Source organism: Chiroxiphia lanceolata, chromosome 11 (genome assembly GCF_009829145.1).
Source record: "Chiroxiphia lanceolata isolate bChiLan1 chromosome 11, bChiLan1.pri, whole genome shotgun sequence".
NCBI classification, from domain to species: Eukaryota; Metazoa; Chordata; class Aves; order Passeriformes; family Pipridae; genus Chiroxiphia; species Chiroxiphia lanceolata.
In genome coordinates, this window is record NC_045647.1 from 14,528,849 (window position 1) to 14,551,247 (window position 22,399).

General features: G+C 40.6%; 1 protein-coding gene across 12 annotated transcripts in view; it reads right to left on the reverse strand.

The window, feature by feature from the left end:
- Positions 1-22,075, reverse strand: part of CACNA1D (calcium voltage-gated channel subunit alpha1 D) — a 173,017-nt gene extending 150,942 nt beyond the window's left edge. For all 12 annotated transcript variants that reach the window (XM_032699209.1, XM_032699215.1, XM_032699213.1 and 9 more), the window contains exons 1-3: positions 21,686-22,075; positions 19,260-19,578; positions 16,769-16,874 (exon numbers count right to left, since the gene is read on the reverse strand). In XM_032699209.1, the coding sequence (XP_032555100.1) occupies positions 16,769-16,874; positions 19,260-19,578; positions 21,686-21,722 (462 nt within the window). In that variant the 5' untranslated portion in view covers positions 21,723-22,075. The remainder of the gene's footprint in view (positions 1-16,768; positions 16,875-19,259; positions 19,579-21,685) is intronic.
- Between the last annotated feature and the right edge of the window lie 324 nt (positions 22,076-22,399).

The window sequence follows — 22,399 nt, forward strand, 5'->3', positions numbered from 1 at the left end:
GAAATACAAAATTGTTTTTAAGTAAACTATAAATCAGTAAATTAAGTCACCAAATTAGACTAAAATCTTGGGACAAGAAAATAAAGCAAGATATAGTTGTCAAATTGTATCCACCACACATTTTAATTCCAGACAAATGTTGGGATATTCTGCAGCTTACTTATCACTACTGTCTGCCTTCTCGACAAAAAAACACCAGAGAACTCAAACAAGTTTATGGTGGCATGATACAGAATATGTTTGTCTACTACAAGTAAATAGGAAGATGTTTATAATACTGTGATATATTTAAATGAGAAATACTGCATGCAACAGTACACTTAGGAAGGGTGTTGTGAGCCAGCATTATATGTAGGTGATATGTAATGTGATATCATTACCAATAATGTACAGAAACTATATTTAAATACCTGGAGATCATCTGATTTAGCTGAAGTCATTACTAGAATCTGTCCAAGACCTACTGGCTTTAACTTCTACCAGTGAAATTATTCAAAAGCGCTCCAGTGAAATGATAAAGTTAAAATGAGAAACCTGTGGCAGTGACATCTGCTGAAAGGCACAGTTGACACAGCCCTAAATGATGGAGTAAGTTCCACGCGCATTTTCTGTTTGCTTGTGGTACAAAAGCAGACATATTATGATCACAGCTGCTACTTTCTCAAAATGTACTTTTCTTACTAACCCCTCCATTACACAAATACTGCTACAGTTCAAAATCTCAAAAACAGAACATCAGATGGTGGAGGGTAGTTGCAGTATCCAAAAAGTAACACTTAAATTGGAGGGGTAGATGAGAGGGGAAAATGAGATCCATATAGGGAACAAACTTTGTTGTTGGATTCTATTTGACCTCTGACAAAGAAAACTTGGATTACTTTGAACTTCAAAGTTTGTTTGCCAAAATAAGCATTACATTAATAACAGACAAAATACTATTAAATGCAGTTTTTAAAAGACATCTGCTAACAGAAAATAGTTATTCCATCATAAATAGTGTCTTTTCCAGAATAAATAGTGTCTTACCCATTACACACTACATGAGACTAGGAATCCTTCAAAGGCAAGAAAAACAGAATTCTGGTAACCCAGATCACCACTTGGTAAATACTGGGTCAGAATCTATCTTATACAGCACTCAATTGTGACACAGTATACATAACAGCATCTCAGATCTGGATTCCTTGGAAAGATAATATCATCGTGTCATGAAGCATTCTGATTCAAACTGTTGTTTCTGAGCAATACCTTCACAGCAACCATCACTGCATTCTTAAATTTTACTTCCTTACAGGTGCAGAAAGAAAAAGGAAAAATACCTACTACAGTGACACAAAAGGACAAAATAGCTTGTTAAAGGAGTAATGGAAAGAGTGAAAAAAAAAAATTGCAGGTGAGGGGGAGATTGCTCCATATTTGAAGTTTTTTTCAGGGGGAGATGCTAGAATATTTGTCTCAGCTGAAGTATCTTTAGAATAAAAATAATCAAGTACAACGACCAGATGATGTTGTCTCAACACATTTTAAAAAATTATGGCCTGAATTATTAAACTGATGTGAACTGTCACATCTAAAATCACTAAACACAAGACCTACCTCTGGCTCAAACTTCTGGAGATGAGGACAACTGGATTCAGTACCATGCATTTATTTTGTTCCCTAGACATTCCCTATCGGTCAGCGTTAGAGCCAGGACTGGGGGGTTGATCCTACAAGCCAGCAGAGCTGCTATAATTTGCTGCTCCTACATTAAGGAAAATCTTGCTAAAAAGTAGAGTTGCTTCTAGCATGACCAAGTTAATTTTGGGGCACATCCACACTGCGAGATAATTCTTGACATTTAACTTTCAACTAATTACGGTGCCTAAGTTACTGATAAAAACAATCTACTGGCCCTTTTCAGAGGTGTGAGTGCTTTTCAAATTTACATAAAAAACAGGTATGCTGACTAAAAATCTACAGCTCAGAACAAACATCACTGGTTTAGGCTGATACATGGACAGGACTGTAAAACAGAAACAAAACCAAGTGCTTTGATTGTGCCCTTTGGAAGATCTGTGCCCGCCCAAGCTGAAAAGGTCTCCGATCACTATGCACAATTAGGACAGCAGAATACAGGCCAGATTTAGCCCTCCAAACAAAGAATTTCTAAGCATGTCTTCTGATTTTTATTTTTCTCTTATGGTTTATCTGACAATGAAGGTCACTGCAAAGCACAGAGTGCACATTTTACTGCTTATTACTGCCTATACAAAAATCACAGCTAGCAACTCAAAGCTAAAATATGTGATATTTTCCTTAACTCATGCACAGCTTGAATAGATATAGCACCAAGTTATCAAGTAATCATGGCATGTGTTAGCAGAAAATATAGCAGCATTCAACTATTACTGAAGTCGTGGGAAACCATTCACCAGTTTTAATGTCTTTTGAAGTGTTATTATTTTCGTCATTGAAATATCACTACTTTTAAAAACCTGTTAGTATGGGCAGAAAAACTGTATTAGGAAAAGCTATAGAATAAAATGTGCCAGAATCCAACTATTTTGGTAGAGCAAAGATAATGCAACACATGGCTAACTTACAAATTAGGGAATCAATTCTCATAAACGTTTATCAACCGAAAAGCTCCTGACAGAGTAAATTACACCACGAAGCCATGACATTTATCAAAAATTAATCCACTGTGATGTTTGCCTCTGATTTTTTTTTTGACAATTTTGCTGTAACATGTAACTCATTTATAGGTTTTCAAAGATGAGTGAATTCTTCAATAATCTGGGAGCCACAGCCTTTATTTAGCCTTTAGCCTTAGGAAAGAGTTAACCAGATGCAAAAAGAAGTATCCATAACAGAGGTCATACTACAAATGGCAATATAAACTTAGATAAGCTGCTTCTGATTTGAAAACAGGTACAGTAGTTGAATACACAGCTAGATACTTGAAAAGGCAGGTTCTGTGTAAGATACCCACACTCTAGGCTTGGCTTAAAAAAAAAATGTACAATTCCCTTGAGACCTTACATCCTACTTCAAATTATAACAATTCTAGCAATTAATTATAATCTGAAAGCTGAAAACTTGTCTACTCCATGGGAGTCAGGTATTTCAATGTGATCATAGGACCACAGCAGTGTATCACTCATTAGCCAAGTCATTATACTTCCAGTGTTTGTGTTTAACACAACTGCAAGTAAAATGCATTAATTTAAAACATGAGCAGCCATGAAAAAGGTGGCATGAGATGAGTCACCCCGTAACTGGGTTGTCTCAGAGCACAACCCAGTCACTTCTAATCAAGTCAATACACAAAGAGATGCAAAGACAGATTTATATTCGGTTTAAGGACACACAATTTTAAGATTAAAAAAAAAAAAAAATCAGTCTTAGCTTCTAGATAGAATGATAATAAGCCCCTTTAACTTCCCTTTCTATGTCAAGATAAACACCTATAGTTACCCCATTTTCATTTTAGAGAAACAGATATTCCATCACAAACCTAAAAAATTCATATAGTAACATTCAAATTCAAGGATTTGACTTTAAGGGTTTTCTTTCATTCCAGTAGGACCTCAACATGCACTGTTCACAACTGGAGTCACAGCAAGTAAAAGTGAGGAAGCGTTTGCAACTTTGCCAGTCTTTGCTAAAATACACAATCAGAGCTTTGTAGGGCACATCCTGAACTGCCTCTGTTATCAGCAAACTCATGGGCTTTAAACTCACAGGCTTTTTACTGGTGTTTAACCCCCGGCCCCCCAAACTTTCAGAGGAGAGAGGATAAGAAAACTTGCGCTCTTACACCCTAAGATCTCCCTGTTTTGTCTCCACATACTGTGTAGGGCTTACAAATTGTACAACACAGGAAGAGCTGCTGTTGCAGGGTCACCTGGGCATGTGGAGTGCTGACCCTGTGCTGGAGTGCCTGGCACACTGAACGCTGCCTGTCTGGTGAGGAAATGCCTCCTTCAGACAATTGTGAGCCTACAAATCCGCCCCTTGCCCAAGAAACCAAAGTATCTCTATTATTAGTGACCTCTCTAATAGTTCAGCAAGGAGCAGACATCAGCATTATACTCTGTAATTACAGACTCTGTGTGTGCAGACAATGACTATGAAGAGACATCCAAATCCTTTAAGTTCATTGATAGCTGATGAGGTTACCCATCAGTTCATATCATTCAAGATTTAGTCCTCAGAACAACAGATTAGCTTCCACTCCTTGTCAAGGGAAAAAGTACATTACTATGGTGAAAATATCAGCTTGGAGCCTCCAATACCAGCTTTCTTCCCGTGAAGAATGAGGAAAAAGTGGAAGAAAGAAATGAGTAAACAAGTAAGTGGAAAATAGCCTAAGTACCTGGACCTCTGGCACCTTAATTTGTCCTTCACACTTGCCAGGGACTTACTTTGAGATTACTTGCTAATAATAGGACCGGCTGTGTATCTCAAACACAAACTATTCCAAATGCCATGCTGAAAACAAGAGTCTGACACAAAATACTGAAGTTTTGTAGAATAAAATGGGCATACTAACTTGCATTTTAATATTTGAAGAAGACTTAAATAAGATTTCTGTGGGTTTACACTTTTTCTTCCACATTCTGCAAAAATGTGGTTTACACATCTGGTAGAAAAAATTTCATAATCTCTTCTAGGGACTAAATCCTCTTCACATGATTTATATTTTCTATCATGCACTTGGGCACATAAGTTTGATCCTTTCTTTTCCCCGACTTACAAACAAAATTAAAGGAGCAAACATTCACCTCGCAAAAACAAATGAGTTCTGCACACCAAAGACACCAGATCCAAAGACTGAATTACTACAGGTAAATTCTGTTCCTCATTAGAGATGAAATTTGAGTAAGAACGTTAGAAGTTCTGCACTTCTGTAAAAGCAAATTCAGAAGAATTTTATGGTTTTAGTAGCATTTCACAGGCACATATCAAAAGAATATAACATTACTGTTTATGCTCCATCCCTACAAGTATTCAAGGCCAGGCTGGATGGGGCTTTGAGCAGCCTGGTCTAGTGAAAGGTGTCCCTGCCCACGGCAGGGCGTTGGAACTCAAGGATCTTGAAGGTCCCTTCCAACCTAAGCCATTCTGTGATTCTCTCCTTTTATTGTTAAATAATGGAATGTGGAACTTAAACTAACATTTCTGAACACAGAATCTCGCAAAACAAAAAGACCTTCAGTGGTACTATTCCCACCAGCTGGACAGTTCCATGAGCATATTTGTGAACACTTAAAATACCAGGCTTTCTTTCGCTCTGTGCAACTTCTGCTGAATGGGATGTTGCCTGCCTTGGTTTCATTCACAGATCACCTGTTCAAGGAAATCACTCAACCTTCCCAACTAAACACTGAGGGGTGCTTGTGCTACTAATGTAACAAATAGAGGCTTAACATTACCATTTTCAGATACACACGAACACCGTATGGGAGCTTACTGTATCTTCTGAGACATCTAACATTAACTCCCCCAAATTTCCTGTCCTACTGCTGTTTACCTAAATGTCACTGCTTTTGCTGTATCACTATGGGAACGGTGGCTGTTCCTTCTGTTCCTATATTGCCACTACCAATCACTTTTTCTTCGCCAAAATTTGCTGCCAAAACACTCTGCGTACTCAAACTTAAAATATAGCCTCTAACAACAAAATCCTCCAGAAAGTGCTAACCAGAAAGTCAGCCAAAGCATTTCCAGATAAAGGCAAAGCAAGAAACTGCTTGAAGAGCACTCCTTACATATCACTCCACTTACTGTTCACACAAACCCTATTCACCATATCTGGATACTTCATGGCATCAAAGTGTGGATATCCTTTTAAAGCAGAAAACTATTATGTAGGTGGAAAAATAAAATACTAGAAATATAAATATCCTGTCCAAGAATACCAAGAAGTTAGGGACAAATTAAAACATTCAATGCTCACCCTGAAGTTCTCGGTCAGCATTTTACCTACGTTCTCTCACCTTTTCCACTATGGCACCAAACAATTTTCCTTTCTTAACCCACATAATTCAGTGTTTCTTTTAAAGTAGACAATCAGTTCTGTAAGCATGAAAATTAATAAAGCCTCATCCCTACAGCCTGCCATTGCTTGAGTTTTGGTATGACATTTGGGCTCTTGCTGCAGCCTGCATTTAGGGGAGAGAGGGAACACCAAGTTTCTCTCTCCCTGTTCTCAAAAGTCATGTAAAAATAACTCAGAAATTTGTTTCTGCTTTATTTGGCTGAAATCAGATGCTCTCAGAAGCTGAAGCTACATCAGAACTTGTGGCCCATGTATTTTTCATCCACATTGATAAACGCTCTCAAGCCATATAGTGCTTAGGGAAAACAGATGTGAGAAGCAGCTGATTTTCTTCTACTACAGGAGACGAAGTCCTTTAAAAATGTCACAAATCTAACCCATGCTGACAGACTAGGTCTGTGCATGCCCAGCCTACCTATGCTCAACCTGCATTAACTATGGGTGTCAAGAATGCAAAGCCTCCAGGGTGTTTCCGAGTTCAGGGTAAGGTCTCCTTATTGCATTAGGAACACAGATGGCACACGTGCCTGGGCTTAAGGTGGGCTGGCACCAACACACCCATGACACTGCAAACAAAACTGAGTCCTTAGCCAGCAAAATAACAGCCTCTGCTGAAACCAGCTTTTAGGGAATTTCAGTTAAATGACATAGTTTCATTATACTTGAGACAAAACCTAAAACCTTTGAAATACCACTCAACGCGGTACTAGAATACAAAGAAGCTTCCTGCTCTACAGTATGCTTGGAGAATTACAGCAGCTGAGGCACCTCCACAGGAGGTAGAGCCAGATGCAGGCCAGTCCCAGAGACTTGATACCTGGAAGTATTCACCTTTGCTTCAGCTTTCTATCAGAGCACAAAGAGTAAGCATCATTTAATGCCATGACACTTTTAGGTACAGTTCGGTTAAACACTGTTCCTTCTTATCACTTAATTTTTTCACTTTTTTCTGAAGTCAGTGGTGTCAAGAGATTAAGACCTTATTCTAACAAGCATACAAGAGGTACATAATTTGGTAGGTTGCTTTCTTTCAGCTTTTTCCTTTACTATAGCAAGAAATAAATTACTGAATAACAAAAGTTACCTGAACTCAGAACTAATAAGTCTTCTTGTGATGAAGATAAGCATATAATTACTTAAATATCATTTCATGATGAATAACTGGCTTATGTCACACATCATTGCCATGTGTTTTAAAGGACTCTGGATGAATATTTGAGGGGGAAAAAAAGTAATGGCAATATAATAAATCCAACAGAGTGAAAACTGCACTAACAAAATGTCTGATAAACATAAGACAGCTTTGGGGGATTTGCTACTCAGCTCCTTGGAAGGACTGCATTTGTCTGATTAGCTGAGCCACAGAAGATGCCTCTTGCTGGAGGCTGCTGCACTTTGCAGCAACCCAGAAAAGTGTAATTATTAAACTAGTGAACCTTATTAACAAGCACTTCATATGTTCATATTCTTACATTGTAAAGAGATTTCTGGCCCTCATGCTGTCCCAGTGTAACAGCTCTGTTTGCTCCTTTGTGCCACTGGATCTTCCACACAATTTTACTGAAATGCAGCCTGGTAGCTCAGTAAAACAAACATCAGATGTCCGGTGTGATAAAATTCAACATACCACCTGGTTTGTACCATGAGAGGAGGACAACTAAAACAACTGGAGAAATGAATCTTTGGGCTGAACTACTTTCCTCAATTAAGATACATCAGATCAATCAAGAAATATCATCTCTTCAGCTACACCAACCAATACTGATCACAGCCTGTACTATGTGATTTACCACAGTAACAAACAGCAAGACTCAGATCCTTAATGGCATCATCCAAATGTATAATTCCACAAGATTTTAAACCAGTAACAGCTCTCTACTGCCTTGAATAACAATCACCATGAAAAATATCGTAACAGTAGAATTAAACATTGCCCAGACTTCTAGCCATGTATCTAAACTGAAAATATACCAGCATAATACCTTTTAATATTAAACAAGAGGGGGAAGGGGGAAATCTTGGTTCATAACTAATGAATCCACGCAAATCAATCTGTTCGTGACTTCAAAGTTTAATATTACTATCAATCCCTACAGATATTGAACAAACAAATTATGTATCCTGGTTAGCTGTGCTGACATCATTGAAAAATGTTAGTTTTATAGTTAAATTATGAGCATAAAGATTTGCTTCAAATGCTGAAGTCAGGTACCTGCATCTCTGAGAAGAACCACACTGTTTAATCAAGGCATTCTTCAAGAAAAATGGAACTCTAAAAGCCCTGTTCTTCACAAAAACTACTATGAAAGCAACCACAAGCTACAGTAGCTGCTAATTGGTTTTACCAAGTGAATTTTATACAAGCAGAAACTACACTTGTGGTCTCAATCTCCTCTGAGGTGTGGGGGAGGGAGGAGGGGGAATATAATGATATTCAATTTGCAATTCATTAAATGAAAATTTTATTGCAAATTATTACACAATGACCAAAAGAAAGACAACACTTAGAAGTAAATCCATCCTAATTAATATTCTCCCACTATCACTATATATATATATATTCATTTAACCTTTCACCATGGCCCAGTTTTTCCAGATGGCCCTGGAAAATAAAGGTTTTGTTGCATGACAGAAGTATAAACAAATCTGAATTCTTGCAAAATGAATGGTAAAGCAAATCACACATTCAATTAACCATGACCGAAAACAGTTTGTCATTAAAGCTCACCACATTAGAAAATACATTTCAGTTGATTTAACAGCTACATGAGTCTTTACAAGGACTCAAGGACTGCCTTTTTGAAAGCACCCAAAAAAGTTCCCCATTGCTGCTCAAATTAACCAAGTGAGCTTTCACCAGCACTTTTAAAACCCACAGACCCCAATTCCGTGGTGTTTCAAGACACAGCACTGACACACAAGCCATATTAAAAAAACAAATACACGCAGGACTCAATGTCTCTCATGCTTCTGATGGGAAGCATCTTTTTAAAAGTAGGTAAACACCCATATTCAGCATAAATGAGAGTTTTAGAACAGGTTTTACAGAGCAAATCCAAGTAATTTGTGGCAGTCTGTCTGGTGTGGCACTGACACACAGCAACACAGAAAGATTCTCAATTCTGTGTGTTCATCTTTTGAGCAAAACTTTCAGAAACAATTTTCAGGGTTTCCTTTAGCATAGCAGCTACTGCCAAGGAGTAAACCCATAATTAGTGTTCTGTTCAATGTACATGCTCAATGTTGGGGTAAATGAGTAATTCACATGGTTTACATAACCATCACTAAACTGGTTTTATAACCAGGACTGTTCATGGTTTTTTCAGAGCATTTAAAAATCAACTTTTACTCTATTCCAATAGTTTGTATGAGAAATACAAACTTCTCCCACTCAACCTAAACATTCAATTTAGGTTTCAATTACACCAAATCTAACTACTTCCCCACTGACCACGCAACTGCTACGGTAACTAATACAATTATTCTGTGCATTTGGATGTATTTGATTTACTTTTATTATTTACTCATTTACTAATAATGACCAGTCCATACTTAAGCATTTTGCAGGCATATCTTTATCAAGCAGGGAGTAAGGGAAAAGAAGGGCAGGGAATCACTGCTACCCACAGCACAATGAAACCAAAAGAAAAGGTTTTCTCTACCAGAGCAGCACTATTCTGTTTGAGAGACTTACTTTAGGCTATAATAGAAAGAACTCTTTCTGGTGTATGCTGTCTCTCCCTAGGCAATTTGCCAGTAATGCACTACCAGCAAATCTTTTTAAGGAGAGACAAGTCCTTAGTAGGAATTCCCCACAGGAACAAGCCTGCAACTCTGAACACGGAAAAAACATTTCCTTTCAAATTGGAATGATTAAGTACATCTTTCTGTAAAGCCTTCTGGTTTGGACAACTGAGAAGTTCTCTTTTGCATTTAAAAAAAAAAGTTTTTGTAGCATCATTAACTGAAACTTTTAACACAAAGTTGTGGATCTTCTTCTCATACCCCTGTACTCCAAAGAAACATTTTAATTTGGGCTGAAGTAGTCAGATCTTCAGAACACATAGAATAGAGCAGAACAAGGACTTGACTATATTACTCCTAAACCTCTACAAACCCAAATGACCTTTCTACCAGTTGGAAATTGCCAGTCATTTTGGTCATATCCTTCTTTCAGCAATGTCCCTCTTCCTAAGCCAGAGTGTGAAATAAAATTTCTGTTTCATTCATGACTAGAAATGGACTTGACCCATTCAATTATGTTTATCAAGACTACTGGTGTAATGCAGAACTGATAGAATAAGCCTAGGAACTTACTGCAGGATAAAGTGGGAGTAAAACATTAAAAACTCCAAATTTTCATCTATTTTGCAGAGGTGTTCATTACACCATAAAGGAAAAATGTTTTTTGAATACAACATTTGCACTGATAAAAATCAAAGCAATCCATAATTAGCTAATGCATACTACTGGAAATTTTGGGTTGTCAGTGATATAAAAAAATTAAAATATGTAGATAGGTCTGAATAGTACATTACAATTTTTTAAAAAATCCCCTTAGAGAAGTCTCATCTATTAAGAAATTCTTGCAGTTATGCAAAGGTTGCTTACTACCCATACTGTCTCACCTAATAACCAAACAGCTTTACTATGAAAGATAAGGCAGGTTGCTCTAGCAGTTAAAGAGTTATTTCATGGCTTTTTGAATGAGAAAATATATGCCAGGGTAATGAATATACATTAAAAGGAGCAGAAAAGAATGATCATTTGCATAAGCACGTAGACACAAAACTGATCCAAACCTCTTCATTTTCAAACCTGCGTGAAAAATGACAGCTCCTAACATTTGTGGATTTTTTATTTTTTTTTTTTTTCAAAATTAAACTGACTTTCTCACAGGCTCCTCCTGACTATTCACACACAGAACTGTAAATACATTTCACTGTCTGGAATTGATACACAACGTAATATTCCTGTCGTATATCGGACAGAAATATATCCTATATTTTTGAATCTTTTTTCAGATTAAACTTAATGATATTTTCTCTTAAAACAAATTCTAGTGCCTTTAGTGCAGGCACGTAGGTGTTTGGCTAAATATACACAAATCATTGTAAAGTCTCCATCATGTTTTTCCTGCATACAAAGGGAAGTATTTTCAGAGTCCAAATTATCTTGCATCTTTCCTGAAAAGTTTACCTGGGTGACTTTTATGCCAGCTAGACATTTGGGGAGAGCATTAGCTAAGAACTCAGAGGTAGAAAAACACCAGAAACACAGTATCAAAAAGTTACTTAGGAAAATTTTCTCAGGGGAGAGAGACTAAAGCCTCAAAGACCACTGAGCTGAAAAAGTAAACACCAAGACAGCAGACATACATTGAAACCTTTCTAAAAGAAAACATAGAACATTTAGCAATTAAACAAAAACATTTAGAACTATTTACTAAATGTGGTTTGAATTACTGAAATTCTACAACAATGTTTTCAGATAATCTACATCTAGAGGACAACTAGGTGCAAGGTAAAAAACCAACGATCTTTTCAATGGATGGATTAATTAGTCATGTGGCCTTAGAACTGAATGAGTCAGAGTTGCTAATGAGATAAGGACAGGAAGCCTGACACCTCTAAGTCAAGAGTTCAACCGGTTCTTCTCAGAGTACTCTCCTGCTGTGCCCTAGATTGAAGGCACAACACTGGATTTCCTACTGCTGAAGAGACTGAAAGATCCACGTAAAGCTACTTACAGAGGAAATCTTTGCCTGAAAGTAGGACACAAACATTACCTTTCTGTAGCAGTGTCCCCCACTATGACTCTCCCAGCCCCAACTGCCTGGGACAAAGAGGCATCCAGGACCTTCAGCACCTGACCTGCTCTGCAAGCACAGGCTGGAGAGGCCACCTTTTAACACAGAACCTCACTCAGAGGGTTCCCCACTGACAGTGGCAGCCAGACACAAGGCTGAAGAATCCTGCTATCAGGGGCATAGAGTCTTTAACATTAGGTTCCAGCCCTTTATGCATTAGGGGCAAGTTCTCTACTCACGTGACTTCACAACTGCCAATTTGCTGTAATTTATACAACTAAGTCTCCCAAAATGCACAGGTTGTCAATCTTCTCAAGTAGAACAGTGTCACCACTGAAAACCTTCAGGGTCTAGTCACAAGAGCTGCAGTACACACCAAGGAAACTCAACTCAAACTCCAGGGGCATAGCTTTCATCAAGTCTGTATGGATGGATGCCACCTTATTGATCACATTTACTTATTGGAAAAAAAAGAAAGAAAAAGGAATAACCAACAATGTCTTGATCACAGCCAAAATCCAGGCTTGTATTGTGCCAGTCTGCCTGCATATGGTAAAATAAGAAGCCCAGTGCCAGTCAGGCTGATGGGAAAGGCAGCAGGAGGCAAAGCACAGGAGAACAGAACATGATACAGCAGGATGATACCAGAAAGAAAAATTGAGGTGGGAAAGTGAGATAGAGCAAATCATTCTGCACAAAAGGACAAACAGAAGAGTAAACACAGAGGGAAGACAGAGGGTAGAGACAAAAGATAACAGGAAAGAAATGAGTGAGAAGTTAAAGACAAAAGACATGAAGGGAAATAACATACCACAGATGGGGGGGGAGGAGGGGGGAAGGAAAACACAGCAGAAACAGAAGAAAGATATATACAGGAAACCCTTTCTGACAGAAACTGCTTCTTATCAAGTTCAGACAAGAAACACTTCCAAAAGGAGAGCTGAATCAAGCATGGAAAGTTCAGATGAGCTGAAACTTCCAAAGAAACTACATTAAAATATGAAGTAGTGAGCTAATGAGGATTCTGTCCCAAAGCACAGAGCCCTTGCTCTGCTGTAAGAGAAAAATAACTTCTCTGGTTCAATACTAGTTTCACCCATCTAGTTGCAGAAGAACTGGGTCCACTTGTGTAAGTACCTTCACTGATTAGGGACCTAATCATTAATGGAGTAGAATTCAGAATCAAGTTCAGTAACTGTTTTTAAAGTTCATCAGTCTGTATTGCACCATGCAGAACACAAACCCACTACTCCATTCAAAATACAGAAAAGAAGATCCCTTCCTCCTGCCTCTCCTGGAACACACCAGAGACACATCAAGGTCTTTTAGACAAAGGATTAGATAAAACTGAGAATATCTGGACTGTAACAATTGGCCAAGCTGAATTTAATCCTGCGCTTTTGCTTCATTTGAATGCATTGTTTTGTATCACCCACAACTCTTCAGAGAGAACAAGTATGACCAGGAATGCCCTGAGCAAGAATATTGCTGTAGTGCACCTTCTGCTCTCAGAGGATGGCAAAAAAGCAAAACAGAAATCAGAGCTTCTCTACTCAGACAAAAAGACACGCAAAAAAAAATGATAATGAAGAGGACTCCTATCCTACATCATCTGTGGTTACCACCCTCTTAATTTAGTCACCAATAGAAGGAAAAAAACTTCTCACTTCCCTAAATTACCATCATTATCTCATAGCATGCAGCTGGCTCCATCACAAAAACATCAGTAATGACAACTCATAGATCAGCAAAGACAAGTGACCAACACAGAAAGACAGTTGTACCATCCTTACACTTGGCTTGCGCTGTCAGTAGTCTATAAACTGTCTACTGTTCTAAAAACAAGCTGTGGAACCCTCTCACAGACCTTTATCTTAAGATAATTAGGAGCAAAAATTGACTCACTTTCAAGAATGATACCCAAGATACCGCTTATTATTAAGAAACACATAAATATGCATACATTTGATTTGCTATTTCTCTTAAGACACATAGACGTGTTTCTGAAAACGTTTGTTCTATTTTTTGTTACTCTGTGATACAATTTATTTTGCCATTACTACTGCAACATACAGCTGTGTTGGTCAGACACCACATGTTGAAACCTTAATGACAAAGCAAGGCCAGGGCTCACTCACAGCTCAACCAGCAGCTGGGTGGTTGACATATGGTCAGTGCTTCACTGCCTCAGTCACAGGCGAAGACAGACTCGGAAATCACATCTCCAATTTCTCTTACAAGTCTTGCAAATACAGTCGTACAAAAGCTGCCTTCCAACATCCCACCACCACCACAGAGAGGACTGAACATCTGCTCTGCACAGGCATCCTTGCATTGTGGTTGCCACTGCAGACTTCCCAGAGCCATAAGAAATGAACATTTCACCTGCTCGAATGCCCCCATATGCAAAGAGCCTCCTCACTAGCCCAAGAAAAACTGGAAAAGTTTCCATTCCTAGTTCCCACTCAAGTGTTCCACTGGTTTTGGCTCTCTTATACTACTGCTGCCTCTTTCCATGGCTGATTATAAATTATGTATATTTTGTATTCACAGACAAACCCCACATGTATAAATACTTCATTTTTCTGTTTACAAATGAAAAAAAATATGAGCCAGTTCAGCCAGCTGATGGAAAGCAATTAACCTATTCAATTCAATGAAGCAACATTGATTTATTCCCTGAGAACCAAGCCCTAGATATAACATCCATATGCAAACTAAAATGTATGAAGATGAACTTGAATTAAAGCCGGAGTAGAGTAGTCTCCTAGCAAGACCAAACTGGAAGCATAAGGTTCAGGAAAGACACGTGTCTACATGCAGGGGGCTAAAATCCTACAAAACCTGTAAGATTCAACGGTGATGTTTAAGATCACAAAAAGATCTGAACACTATTAACAGATTAATCTCTACTTCCACTATAAGACAGCCCTCTTTCTCAAACACATACATCAAGCACCAGGAAATGCTCCAGCACATTCCCAAACAAGCCTGAAGATTTCTAACTCAGCTCTTCTATAATATTCCCTCACAGCACACTTGAATCCACACTAACAAATAAATGGGTCTACACTAGGAAAATGGTCAGTGAGGAGGGAGAAACATGAATCTAGATTGCTGGTTAGTGTATTTCATAATTTTTCTTTGTTGTAAGAAAAGCCAATGCTGCTCATTCCAGAACTATTTATTGTATTAGATGGAGCACACAGGACGTATCTGTGTGTTCCCTTACTGGACTTAACTGTACTCCAGCACTCAAAAACACCTTGTCAGTATAAACTATTTGAGCAAACACAGTGGAACAACTCAACTTCAGTATAAACAGGATGCAAATTTAAGTGACAATCTGAGATAACTAAAGTGGCCAAGCGAACACTGGTCGTGTTCAAGAACCCTCCAATTTAAAATGAGTAAGGATTAAGGACCTTTTATTAGCAAGAAAAAAAAAAAACCCACAGAATTTTATTTTTGCTTAGGGTAAGATGGTCACAGTAGATAAAAAAAAAAAAAAAAATCAGGGATGAAGATGTCGATTTTGTTCTAAATACTAGCACATTGTAGACTTGAAATTGGGTCAGAAGTACCAGACATGAACCTAAAAAATGTAGTGCTAAAATCATTTTTTCAAAATGATTAGCCTCTGACACAAGTAACTGCTTTACCCTTTTCATGTAATGCTTTATGAAATTAGTTATTAGAGGATCTCTTGGTGGATTGACAGTTATGGAGATTTGTGCCCTGAATTTCTCAGGGGGGGGGGGGACCAGAGAAAGACTGTTGGTTGGCTTGATACACAGCTGCATAACTCCTTCTTTACATTGACCTGAATTATTCTGCCTTTCATCAGCAATTTGTATTGTCCATATTTGCTTTATCTTGATAAACAAAAAGAATACATGAAATGGGTCATACAGACAGAAGAATTTCAGAAAAACAAACAAGCATCCAAACACCACAAATTATGCAAAGGTGTTCATAATACGGAAGACCTCATATCAACCCTAATTTTCCAGGTAAATTAATCCAAAATTACCCACTTCCTGGTATCCAATTCTTTATTTCGTGACCCTCCTCTCCTCTCCAAAAAAAGTCACATGCAGGTTTTGAGTGCACAGGACCATTGAACTCCACTATTTCAAGATGAAGTTTATTATAAACAATTAAATTACTGCAATGTAATTCAATATTACCCTTTATAAGTTTTAGTAGAGCCTTTATAAGTTTTAGTAGAGAATCTAGAAAAATTAGTTTCCATTACATATTTTCAAGCACAACACTAATACACTATTTTCAATGGAAGAAATACATCTCCAGACACAATTACTGTAGTACCATCCCTTTTTTAAAGATCACTTATATCAGCAATGACTGCTCTGAAAACTCACACTGATGTTCCTATCACTTTAAAATACATGAATGTACAATTTCCCACCATCCTCTCATTAAAAACTAAAATATCAAGCAAAATACACAGCCAAACACCACCATTAAAAACTGAAAACAGACTAGACAACACACTAGGAAAGGCAGCAAACCTTCAGAAGATCTGAAACAAGTGTCAGCAACAATAACAGCTAGTAAATAAATTTAATCAATATAAGCAATAAAAACACAAATTAAAGGTTTTATACCACACAAATATACACATGCACACAGCATAATATTAATTTACATTTCCCTCCAAAGGATTTCACTGCTAAAAAAAATCTCATTTTACATAAGGGAGCACAGCCTAATACTGGAGGAAAAAAAACCAGAGCAATTCCATATACATTTTGTAGTACCACTATATACCAATTTTTTTAACTGAAAGTACCTCTACTTCATGCAGTCTCAAATACTAGCAGCTAATCACAACCACCAAATTGAAAGCACAGCAAACAAACACAAAATTAAAATTCAAGAGTACTTACCAAATTATGATTAGTTGAATTAGAATCATCTTCTGGGAATGGGATGTAAACAGCTAAGGCCACACAATTGGCAAAAATAGACAGTAGTATAAATATGTCAAATGGTCTGGAAAATCTTGTTAAGGAATTCATGAACTGTGAGTATCTACAAACTTTTAAGTCTAGTTCTCCTTTCAGTATCAACAATTGTAAAGCAAGTCTTACTTTAAGGCAATCTTTTGACTGATAACTATGACAAACACTTCATCACCTTTAGTTATAGCACTATATATACCATATGATTTTCCATCACAATGATCTTCCAACGTCCTCTTCCTTTTGAAAAGAGTGAAAACTATTACTCATGCTGCCACAGAGCACTTCATATTAAATTCCAAAGATGAATATAATCATCCACTCTTAAATCAATATGTGGGTCATCATGATGGGCAAGGAATAATCATGGAGCTGTTTTGTCCTCAGATACTTACAAAGGTCTCATTAATATTAAACAGAAATATGTTTGCCCAAAGGAGGAAAATAATTTGGGATATAGTTCATAGCAGGATATGAGAAAGAGTGCCAGAAAACCACAACTATTCCCCTGTATGAGCCCTGAGAAGCTGTACAGTCAAGGCAGGGAAATTCTGAGCCCCTTCATGTCTGCAACAGCTGGATTTCTGAATAATTTTGCTTTGGCCAGGACAGATCAAAGTTTATGTGAGTAAAACGAAGAATAGGACAACATGACTGGCTTGGTAGCCATGCATGAGGAGAGGCTTCAGGCTTTCACACTGACAACACCAAGAACTGCAGCTATGCTTTTTATCCTCTATCTGGATGACAGCAGTAGAAACCTGGAGATATATTTTTTTCTTCTGGAGACAAAAACTTTCTTAAAATTCATGCCTATGAAGTTCACCCTTCAGTTTATCATTAGTTCTCCTTTCTCCCAAAGTATTTCATTGTTTTCTTTTAACTACAAATGTGGAAGTACCCAGATGAACCTGTTTGTGGAATTTTGGAAAGGAAGCACTTTGGACCTCAGCTATGATTTTTTGCATCCTTTCCTATATTTGATGCACAACTTCCTGATATGTTTCCACAAGAGGTCCATAAAAGACTGGGAGAAGATTTGCTAAATTTTCTTTGTTGGCCTATAAAAAGTTTGTCACCTTAAGGGCCAAGTTTACATCTACAAAGCCTGTCAACATCAACAGCTGCTATACTGTGTACAAAATAAAGTTACAATATGCATCTTAACACTCAGCATTTTCCAAACTGAAATAAGCAATTGATACCAGCACAAGACTGACAACCTTGTTTTATGATGTGGTGCTACTGGGACAAATTCTCACTGAGTTATTCCACTCTAGATCCATAGTAATTTCATTTACCTGACCTTAGCCAAGGAGAGGCCAATTTGCTGAAATTACTTGGACTTCTACCAGTTTAAATGAAAGAAGAATCCATTTCACTACCTTTAATTTACAATTGAATTCTGTTCAAAGAATTGAAAAACAAAACCCTATAAATGAGTAACAGCTCTTATTGCCAGGTTGGCTGTTCTGTTTATAGTAACAAAATGAGTTTTACCTCAGTAATCTACTCTCTTGAACAGCTGTTTCCCATTACAGAGATGTTGCCATGGCTAATAGGCTAACATTTTTCTCCTGGTACCTTGGCAAAACTATTTTCTGTTTCAAACCTCTTCTTGGTAATTAAATAACACACCAAATCAACATGCTTTCAGTTCTGCCAGAGAAATCCACATATTTCCACATCACAACCACTGAACTAAAGAAAAAGCAACCCTTCTCAGCATACAGGTTATCACGAATACAGGCCACTATCTCTGATCTCCTCTCTAGATGCACCACGCTTCCAAATATGTTTAGAGGTAGACATATGCTGTAAAAGCTCAGAAGACCAATATATTTCAGACACTTGTGTGTACTTAGAGCGATTCCTCGGCTTAAGTAAAAATCTTCCCTACATTTAGTACCTGGAAAAAAAATCTCTTTATAAAGATTTCTATATCTGACCCATTTGCCCTAATGGCAATACACCAAACTGCAATATGGAAGACACAGGTTTGACATCTCCAGTAATCTCCCAGTTAACACTGCTAGATACACTCATAGCCATTTGACCTTGTTTGGAAGGGTGAAAAATGCAACACAGAGATTTGCTGGAATACAACCTAAGCTTGAAAATGTTCCCCCATCTCCTCTGAAGGAAAAAAAAAAAAAAAAAGAACAGCTTTGAGATTTTCTCTGACTCTGAGCTACTCAAGCCAGTAAAATGATATTGTGTCTTTATGACACAAGAGGCCATCTTTAACAGTAACTGAAGCAAAATTGACTACCATCAACACCGACAGTTACCCACACATGCAAGTGAACTACTGTGTTAGTTGTAATGTTCTAAGAGATGCTGTAAAAAAATCCCCTCAATACATTCAGAAAACATAAGAGAGTTATAAAAAAAGGTAAACTGCAGCAAAGGATACTTCCATTCTACTAGACTAATGCAGGCTCTTCGTATTGGGTTGTTGAGGGATAAACAGAAAAGGGCACGGGGTGGCCGACTATTAGATGTATTACCCTGTTTTTTGCTCTTGGCATATTGCTGGCGTTTTCTTTGGGACAGAGATCCTACAGGCTGGGCTGTGGTGGTACTCATGTTTTGGGCAGCCTTTGCTTGTCTAGCAGCATCGATTGCAGCTTGCCAAGATAGAACAGTTTGCTTGGACGGTGCTGAACTGTTTGACTGAATAGCTGGTCCGTCACCAGGGAGAGGAATTCTGGTGCTACTTGCATAGTTCACCTCTGTGGGACAAGAGAAAAAAGTATTTGGTTATAATTTTTTACGCTAGAAGGGGTCCCAATATTTCTGACTTGCCTCTTGACAGCGTGATGCTTCCACTGGACACACAGGCATAGACATATGCACACACTGGTGCTGTGGTAGATGCAACTGTGCTCAGGAATCAGTATTATAACTTCAAGTTTGATGTAAGCATCAAGACACAACTAACTACACTTCTTATTTTGGTTCTTCAACTTAACACTTCTTTTCCTAACTGGATGGCAGCTTTTCTGCCCTCGTGTTTTCTTTTCCAGGAAAACATACCTACTCCTGAAGAACAACTTCGCTGTAGCACCTTAGCATTTACTACTATCTCAATTCATTTTGGTCAAAAAGAGTAGTTGCTTAAATTTCTTACACATTGTTCAATTAAGACCAACCAGCAAGGAGGGGTGGGGTGTGTGTGGGGGGAAGTCCTGTGAGCAAGTTAAATCTTGCCTTGTTTTGCATTCTTAAAGAAAAATGCGTGGATGCCTCCCACAAGCAAAAATCCAACGTTGTCTGTGCTGAACATGTTCATAAAGCTCTGCTATCTCTCACACTAGAGAATTACAAACGTGAACCCACTGTTAAAGGACAGAGTTCGGTTTGGCTTTTTCACAAGGATTTTAAAAATAAACTGCACCTTCCAAATAATAATCGAGTCCTCTTTATGCAGATGACAGCAAAGAGGTAAAACACCACCTCCTCGCAAGGATCCTTCCTCGCGAGCTCTTTGACTAGCGCAACAGTCTACTCCTACATGCACCTGTAGGAAGGAGAGGCTCCTGAGTGAGATTCAAAACTTGAAGATGCCTGGGTGGGGAAAAAAAAATGGAGGAACGGCACAATATACGTGCCGGGAATCCGGGCTGGCAGGCGGGATGACTGTGAAACGGATCTACCCGGGCAGGGGAGGAAAACAACTCCCAGGCGACCGCTGCTCGTCGAGGAGAGGAGAGGCACGGGAGACACAGCCCTCCTGCTCTAGACGGGGGGAACAGACCACGGGAGCGCCGGGAAGGCGCGTGGATGCGGCCGAGGCCGGCCCGTCCCCCGCTCCGGGGGCGAGGGGAGGCGGGAGCCATAAGATGGCTCCCCGGGATGGCGGCGGGGAGTGGGGGGGTCACGGCGGGGCGCCCACGGAGCTGCCGCGGGGAGCGGCACCGGCGCGGCGAGCGCTGGCCAGCGGCGAGCGGCGGCGCATCAACAGCTGGGTGACACGGGGGGCAGAGCCGCCGCGGGGGCAAAGGTGGGAAATCTACCTCCAGCATCTTCCCAAAGCATCCCTTCTACCCTCCTCCCCCTTTTTTTCTTTTTCCAGATATAAAAGCAATGGCACAGCCATCTCCCCCGCCTTCCGCCTGCCCTTTGGGATGCCATGAAACGTGGCTCGGCGCAAATAAACCGCCCACCTACCCATCTATCTATACATCCAGCGTCTTTTTCAAGGGATGCTCGAAAGGGAAACAAAGCCCGGGTGCTTGCGTTTTCCTCGGGGGCAACACAAACTTGCAGCTGATTGAGGAGGGAGGAATCATTTATAAACAACAGCGGGGGCTGTGGCAGCGCCGGAGCCCGTCGGCGGAGCGGATTAGCGCCGCGGAGCCGCGCGTCTCGCCCCCGTGCGCCCCGCCGGGCAGGGGCCGAGCGCATCGCACCCGCCGCCCTGCCCTCGGACCCCGCTGCCCTCCAGCCCGGCGCGGGGCAACCCCCGGGAGCCGCATCCCCGGGCAGGTTCGTCCACAATTACACAAGTGAGAGGCAAACGCAGACCCAGCTGTGTCCTCTCCCGGCTGGTATTAATGGCCCCAGGACAAGAGACAGACGCGCATAAATCCACTCGCACGTTGGTCACACGCCGAGGGCAGCACCTTATCCCGCCTTCTCCTCGTCCTCTGCCCTTCCCGGTCCCTCCTCGAACACGGCCGCTCATTCCTTTCCCATCCCAAACCTACTCCATCCTCAACCCCTTCCCTAATCCCCCCCAATCCCCGACTTCCAAATCCCTCATAAATCCTCCCCCGCCCCCTCCCTCCCTTCAGCCCCAAGCACGCCGCTGCCCTTGGTGGGCGCCCCGGCTCTTACCTTCTGGGTGCTGCTCGGGCTGCTGCTGCTGGTGCATTTTTCTCACTTTCTCCAGCGTGTGAGAGGAAAACGAAAAAACAAAAAAGGGCAGAGACGCCCCCCAACCCCACCCCGAGCCAGGTGCGCGCTGCCCCTGCGCCACCCGCTACCCGACCCCCATGGTAGCGACTAGAGACGTGCGAGGGGCTGCTGCTGCTCCTCCTCCTCCTGCCGCTGCTGCTTCGCCGCTGCCAAATCCCTCAGAGTTTGGGCCAACATGACACTCACATCCGGGTGACACGGGATCTCTCCATCCCTAGCAACCCGGCTGCTGCTGCCGCCGCCGCCGCCTGCTCCTCGGTCCCCCTCCTGCCTCTGCTGCCTTGCTCCCCGGTCCCCCTCCTCCTGCCGCCGCCCGCTCCGCCTCGGTCCCCCTCCTCCTGCCGCTGCTGCCGCCGCCCGCCCGCTCGCGGTCCCCCTCCTCCTGCCGCCGCGGGGTTTAACTCCCTCGCTGCTGCCGCCGCCACCTGCTGCTGCTGCTGCCGCTCGGCCGGGCCGGGCGGGGGCGCGGAGCCGCTCTCGGGCCGCCCGCAGCTCCGGCACCGCAAATAGACCCGCGCCCGCCGCCGCCTTAACCCGCTCGCCCCCGGCCGCGCTCCCGCCGCGCTCCCCCGTCCAGGGCAGGTGCGGGAGGAGCTCCCGCGGCACCGGCTGCCTCTCCCCGCTCTGAACAGC